The sequence below is a fragment of the Corvus brachyrhynchos genome, unplaced genomic scaffold, assembly GCF_000691975.1.
Source record: "Corvus brachyrhynchos isolate BGI_N302 unplaced genomic scaffold, ASM69197v1 scaffold56, whole genome shotgun sequence".
NCBI lineage: Eukaryota > Metazoa > Chordata > Aves > Passeriformes > Corvidae > Corvus > Corvus brachyrhynchos.
Window position 1 is genome coordinate 6,564,200 of NW_008238664.1, and position 7,406 is coordinate 6,571,605.

Here is a 7,406-nt window from a genome sequence, read left to right on the forward strand (position 1 = left end):
AGGGCTGGGGACAAACGCAGAGGAGACCCGTGCAGCTGAGGTGGCTGCTCACAGCCTCAGGCTCCCACAGCACTGATTTCTTCATGGTTCCTTCTCTGAGCTGTGGATGAGAAGTCAAATATTTCCTCTCGGAAGGACCCAGGCCTCTGCTTCCCTCTTTGTGGCCGGGAGGGGGGGGGAAAGGTGTAAGCAGCAGCAAAGATATCTCCCTGAGTGTAGGGGTCCCTACAAAGGGCTCCTTGTCCCAGTGTGCTGGAAAACTTTCCTTAAGCGTGTCTCCTCCATCTGCTGAGTCCCCACAACATGGAAGTCAGAACAGAGGAGACCATTTCCCCATCTTGCACCAATTTTCTGTTAAAATATTAATTAGGAAATTATGCAAAGGACATCAGGACATCATATTAGCCTTGGGATGGTATGTGGCACAGCATCTGATTAAAAATATTGTCTCACCCTCAAACACCAAGAACTGGGAAAAGAGGATGTGTTGGATCAGGGCCCAGATGTTGTCCTTTGCACCAGATTTGAGAGTCTGGCAACGGGGATTTCACACAGACACTTTGCACAGTGGCCATCAGTGGATCTTTGTTGCTAATGGATGAAGTACCTGGTTTGTAGTGAGAGGTTAAAAATCCTCTGATTTTAGCGGTTTGTTCACTGTGTCTAGAGTACTGCACCCTAGGTGCACTTTTTGCAGGGAGGGGGAAATTGTTGCTCCTTCAAGATCAGCTGAGCACGTAATAGGGAGAAGGTGTTTTAGCAGTATCTCAGAGCCCAGGTCTGCTGGATTCTGCTGGGTGCTGTACAGATATTGGGAAAATCTTTTAACAAGCAGCGCTTAGTCTCGTGAATTCCTTTAATAGACATGTATGTATTAGTTACAAAGATACACAACAGTGTTCTAGATAGCAAGTTTTATTTTTCCCAACAGTTTTAGTGACACAGGAAGAGCAAAAAGCCTGCTTCTGATGTTAGGAGATACTAGAAAGTGTATGTGGAGTGTGTTAGAATGGTTGCAGCAGTGCTTTCAGCTTTCTGAAGACTTTTAAATCAGTCTTTGAAAGATAAGGCCTTGCAACTTGAGTATTTTAGCCTAGCAAAAATGATGTTAAGGAGAGAAAAATCAAAGGAAAGGACACACATGAGGAGATGCAGAAGTGATGAGCTTCAGAGATAAAACTGATGCACAGCATAGGACCAGACAGGGAGCCACAAAAAAAAAAAAATTAGGCTAAAATGTTTCTAAGCAGGTAAGAAATAGAGCATGGCAGCTTGCCTTATGTGTAGTATTTTACCTGTATAATCACATGGCATTTGGCTCAGGGTCATGCTGAAACTTCTACTTGCCTGTACTGGACAACTTCCCTGTCATTTACCTTCTACAGCCTGGAAAAGATGAATACTCCAGTTTTTTAAAAGCCAATTTTTTTGCACACACCTGGATCCCAGCTCATGTTGTCAGTGACCTGCAACATGCTTAGGGAATACTGAATTCCTAAGAGAAGCAGAGCAATTTGCTTGCAGAGAGCTGCACAGAAATTTGCCTTTCTTTCTGGGGCCCATTGAGAAAATCCCAGGGAGTTTGTGCAGCCAAGGAAGCTGATGGACTAGAAAAAAGAACTGGAGAAAAGGACTCGGCAGGCACACAGCAGAATTGAAAGTCTTTTTTTATTTGGTAATTCTCAAGTTGCTCACAGAATACTGTGTCACACGAAGTCACATGAACACGCATTTGCCTCACTGCATCCCCCTTATGCCATGGAATAAAACTTTTAGAGCTCTTTGGTCCAGAGCTGTGGCAGGTGAGTAGCTGAAGGGCTTCGGGAGAGGTAAATTGTACAGACATGGGAAAGCAGCTGAGTGTGAACAGGCAGGTGGCCTTTGTGAGGAGACAATTGGAGTAGCTTCAATTTTTAATACATGTTTATTAATAATGATTTATCCTAGGTGTCCCAAGTGGGGGATGTCTAACTTACTAGCTCTGAAAAGCAGGAAATTCATGGGAGAAGGAAAAGCAGAGTATTGCAAAGCAGCTGTGTCATCTTCTGGCTAAGTTAGCAATTACCCAGACTCTCAAGTCATTCTCCTTTGATCCCAGACTACACCTTTCGCAACAACATCCTCTCCACATTTCATTATGGGCCACAGAAGTGATGGGTTTTTCCAGTACACTGGATCTTTCTTGTCCACATGCTCTAAATACCTTCTGTTCATCTTCCACTCAGCTTTAACTGGTGGATCCTGAAGAAGCAGCAAACAATAAATTTGGCAGCACTGCAGCAGGAACTGATTTTCAGTTTGATTTTCAGTTCCTGTGAGAATGGCAGCTTCCTGAAAATCATATGAGAACACTTTTCAAAGCTTTGTAATGTTATGTTGATGTATTGTTACATTGCCTCCCCACTCTCATTCTGTGCAGCTGTTCCACATAAACTAAGCACTCAAGAACTTCACTTGTCAAAGCTGCTGGTACTCTCTGAGTAGGAAATGCAGGGGTCCCAGGGTCGCTTGAAAGGTTCTTTTATTTACTAAGTCCTGACTTCTGGATTGTGCCAGCATCCAGCACCTGTCTCTATTTCTTCATGGAGAGATCTGCAAGGAGTTTGGTAAGACCGAGCTTTTGGAAAGGCCCAGCAAGCTGCAAAAGAAGGAATCTCCTCTTTGGAAGTTTCATATATCTGTGATCTATATGTCACATCTTCCACAAAAAAGCCCACTAGAGACTAGTCCATGTGGATAGCAGGTATCAGGGCTCTGTGCACATCAACAGCCTCTGCAAGCTTTCCTCAGCCTTGCCAGGGGTTTGGCTGCTTGTGTTCAAGGCCAGCTCAGATTTAGCACGGCCATATAACCTTGTATTCAACTCCTGCAATAAAAGCCAAGCTGGCAGAAAGGGTGGTGTGAGAAGGAGTTATGAGAAGCCTCATCTTCACCCCCAGATTGGCCACCACTTGACCCAGGAGCTGAGTGGTAGCTGCGTGCTTGCCTGAGCTGTGATGTTGGGATGCCTGTGCCCAGCCTTGCTGATCCTGACCCATAGACCAACTTCCCAGCTCGGTCTTGACCTGGCTGGTCACTGTGAGCTTGCCCAGTGGTCACTGGTCTGTGGCTGACCCTGATCACTACCACTGGTCCTTTGCTCTTTGCTCCTTGCTTGGGTCCAGTATGGCTGTGCCTTTGTTGGCGAGAGCACAACCTTGCCTGTCCTGCTGTACCTCCCTTACAAGGTTACATGTACATGAGAATGTTTTGGGAGTATATGGGCTGGAAGGACCTGACCACAAGTGGAAAACAACCTCAAGCAGAAGGGAGACCTCTCATTTTTTAACTAACAAGCTGCACAGAAAATTGAACCATTGCCCCGGTCCTGGGCTGTATCTTTACTCACTTGAACAATCTCGGAGTGAACCTTTGGGTAGTTTTGGTAATAGGGTTGCCGAAAGAGCTTCCTTATTTCTCGCATCGTCTCCTACAGAACAATCAGCACAAAGCAGGCTGTTATCATGTGGTAAGGCAAGCACTGGGAGTTTTTGTTTCTCAGATTGTGTCAATCAGTAATGGAGAAGTCACTCATTCCAGGCATTGGAGGAAGGTCGCATAAAAGCAACATAGGGCTGGAAAATGCTTTCTGCACTCATCATGTGCCTCATCCAGATGGACAATTCAGACATGCTTTCAGTGTATGGCTGTGTATCATGGGACACAGAATCATATCATTTTGGAAGGCTCCCACAAGTCCAGCTCCCTGTTTCTCCCTGGAATAACTTCACTCTTAGAGAGAAAGAGACCTGGTTTTTATCCAGTGATGGTCTCATACCTAGGTGTGATGGAACTTAGCTTTCTACACCCCCAGCCCTCTCAGCTCAGAAGTTATCCCCAGTGTCACTGCTGACAGATTTTGAGCAGTGTCCTTATCAGAAGCAAACTTCTAAATAAATGGCAGATGCTGATGGCCCTTTTACACAGAAACATGAAATACCTCAGTCAAAGCCTTATTCCAAAGTGGAATGTCAAGAGCTTTAAGTATGTCATCTGTTCTCTGTTGTATATCTTTCTCACAGGCATCAAACAGCTTCTGCAGTGCAAAGACAACAACTGATTACAGCAGCAATCACAGTGAAACCAGAGGTGTAAAGTGCAAAGCATGTGCTGAGAACACATCTGCATTAGAGTAAATTGTAGGGCTGCTAATTGATTGAAGTATGTCTTCCATAGCTGTGAAACAAACTGTTTCATCAAGCTGCTTGCATATTGGAGCCCATTCTTCAGCATCTGTCGGGCCTTATCATCACAATCAATGCTAATAATGGCCCCATCTCAGTCTTGTCCTTTTAGGTAATACCACTTTGGTATTTTCCTTCAGATCTCTCTAGCATCAGAGCAGTGAGTCAGACATCAAAATGAGGTCTCCCAGCTATCAGTTCAAGCACCAGCATAAGCAAAGTGGATTGTTTTCCCACTTGTGCTTGACATGTTTGAGAGATGGGACTGGTATTTGAATGTGCCCTTCTGAAAGGCAGGAGGAAGAAAGTCACTGTCAGTTTGATCACTACAGCATTCCACAGGCCCTGCTGAGTTGGAAAACTGGAGACCCAAACTTAGGCCCCAACCCTTTCTGGTACAGAAATACAAATACTCAAAGGCTGCTATATGGCTGCACCATATTGATCTGATAAGAATCAGATGCAGAAAATGGACAAACCTTAATGATGCGACGGCCTTGCTCATACGTCCAACGGCAGGGCATGGAGCTCCTGACTTTCTCCCATTGCTGTAGTTGGAGCATCTCATACCTCTCCAGCACAGCAGACAAACGCAAAGGGTCATTGATGTCCTCAGAGTATTGGTGCATGCTCATCATTTTAGCCAAGAGCTCTTGGTATCTAGGTCAAGGAGGATATTAAAAAACGTATCTAAGCCAAGATGAAATAATGAGTAAACATAACTGTTTTACTATGAATCTGTTTCATGCATCCCATGTTTTGTACAATGCACTTCTCAACTCTGTTATATAGCTGGCGAGCAGCTTTTGTGTGGGAAACAGTGCTTCCTCAGCTCAGTTTTGCATGATCACAGTGGAATCTGATCAGAGTGGTATCTCAACGATGTCATTGGAGACTGGTTTCTTTTACTCTTTATTTAACTGGTTACCCTGAGAATGTCTCCTTCTCTTTGCAGAACAACCCAAGCCATCTTCAAGAAGTCAGTTACAAAGAGATGCTGTTAGGTTGAAAGTCTGGAGAGAAGGTGTCTGGGCTGTCTGGTCAGAAACAGAGTCCCCAAGCACTGGAGGAAGCAACAAGTATGTGGCTTTTCAGTGTAGAAACACACAGTACGTCCAAAATATGAATAAATACCTTACCTTGACTCCAGATTTTTGTTCTTCTCTTTCAGCACCTCATATTCCTCTTCCTTCTGCTGCTGTATTTGGATTGCCCTTCCAGGAAATGCTCTGAAACAGATTTGTGAAATCTCCTTATTTGTTGTTGGACACTGGGACAACAGTGGACATGCCCTTGTTGAATAATCTGAATTCCAGAAAAAAAGCTCTGAGGTGGGAAAGTGTAGAGCATCCAGGAAAATCTCCAGGGGAGCTGAACAACCTCCCCTGAAAGCTCCAACCCAGAATTCATGCTCAAATCAAGGGGGGAGCTATTTACATCAGAAGAAATGGAAGTGTGGTTGTAAGGATCATAATGATTTCCCCCTCTTTGATTATTAATATAAAGAATCACAGTACCTGCTGTAACTATCTGGAAGGTGTAGTGGTGTATTAATAGGGTCAGTCAAAGTTCTGTTCTCATTGTCCATCCATCCATAGGGGGAAGAAAGAAATAATAAACCACATTTCAATCAGTGGGCAGGTATGCAATAAAGTCTTAAAAAATGCACAAGCTAAACTTCCTCCCTCCAATTTCTGATCAACCCATAGGGAAAAGAAATCTAGACACCAACACTTCTCAAGGCTGTTCCTTGCCAGGTGGGTGGTTTGTGATTCCATGAATCAATATCAACAGTGCAAATAAAATACTCCCAAAGTGTAAGATCTGCATATTACATGGGGCAAATCAATCAGCTTCTGTAAATTTGCTCTGGGTTCCCAATAAGGCCTGCAGAAAATTTGCTGCTAACTCAGAGCCCTCCCTGTGTCTGGCTGATTTATAATCTTCTGTCCCACCTGCCCTAGTGTGCACCAGCTACAGTTCTTGTCAGGGGCCACACTAAACAGTGTCATTTCTGGTCGCTGGACTCTCACATTTTCTCGTTGTCCATCTCTTTTGTCATTTGGAACATTTCCTTCCTTATTTTGTCGTCCATCTCTTTTGTCATTTGGAACATTTCCTTCCTTATTTTGTCGTCCATCTCTTTCATCCTTTCGAACATTTCTTTCCTTATTTTGTCATCCATCTCTTTCATACTTTCAAACATTTCCTTCCTTATTTTGTTGTCCATCTCTTTCATCCTTTCAAACATTTCCTTCCTTATTTTTTCATCCATCTCTTTCATCATTTCAGACCTTTCCTTCGGGATTGAAGTCTGCCCTCCATAGACTGATGGCTGCTGTGAGGTGTCAGATGTATGTCTGAGGAAAAAAAGAAAAGGGAATTCTTATAAAGAAAGGGGAAAAGAACACATCCTCGAAACAAGTACCTTATAATAGCCAGTCCTGTGAGCAGAGGCTTCATGGCTACATCCATGCCAGCAAACAGATCAGAGACAGGTCAAAGGGCACACAGGGGTGCAGATTTGGTACAAGTCAGTCAGCATTATCTGCCTGATACAGCTCAGATGACTCCACAGACCAGTGTATGCCAAAACCAGGAGGGTTTGACTCATCATTAGGTCTGGATGAAGTGGGCAAGATAAAGGGACAGCTCCTGAAAAACAAACTCAACCTAGACCTGCAGAGTGTGGGGAACAGCAAATGCAGCTGACTGTTCTGCTAAAACCAACTTTGCAATGTACAAGTGTGGGGTTTTTAATAGAGGAGTACAAAGCTCTGTGTTCTCAAGGTCATTTTTTATTAGTACAACTGCTCTCTGTGTCCTGTTTCCTAATGAGGATCCCAAATATCAACTATTATTACAGAGACAGTCCCAGATTAAGGTGCTCCAGGAGCTTGGATCCAGGTGGAGTAGTGTCTTGGTTTGAAAGACAAGTGTCTCCCTTGGAATAGAAGAAAAAAAATTGCAACCTCCTTCCCTCCAAATTATTATAATTTTGAAGTTAAGGGGCTTTCAGGCAAAGATATGAGGAACAGGAATAACAGTTCTTTACTATTATATATCTCTATGTGTATAACCAGTCAAACAAACAGCAATAACTATGGCAGTAACATCAATCACAAACCCAATCCCAGCCTTCTCGGCTGTCGGGCCCTTTCCCCTCGGGTGCAGTTCCGCTCG

At 43.9% G+C, this 7,406-nt stretch overlaps 1 protein-coding gene across 4 annotated transcripts in view; it reads right to left on the reverse strand.

Moving 5' to 3' along the window:
* Positions 1–1,648: 1,648 nt before the first annotated feature.
* The window catches only part of LOC108447566, a 26,182-nt gene continuing 20,424 nt past the window's right edge, over positions 1,649–7,406 (reverse strand). For 2 of the 4 annotated variants that reach the window (XM_017738011.1, XM_017738014.1), the window contains 7 exons: positions 6,257–6,583; positions 5,741–5,794; positions 5,363–5,452; positions 4,703–4,883; positions 3,980–4,075; positions 3,389–3,469; positions 1,649–2,331 (listed from right to left, as the gene is read on the reverse strand). In XM_017738011.1, the coding sequence (XP_017593500.1) occupies positions 2,074–2,331; positions 3,389–3,469; positions 3,980–4,075; positions 4,703–4,883; positions 5,363–5,452; positions 5,741–5,794; positions 6,257–6,583 (1,087 nt within the window). In that variant the 3' untranslated portion in view covers positions 1,649–2,073. The remainder of the gene's footprint in view (positions 2,332–3,388; positions 3,470–3,979; positions 4,076–4,702; positions 4,884–5,362; positions 5,453–5,740; positions 5,795–6,256; positions 6,584–7,406) is intronic. The other 2 variants (XM_017738012.1, XM_017738013.1) reach the window with 2 other exon arrangements.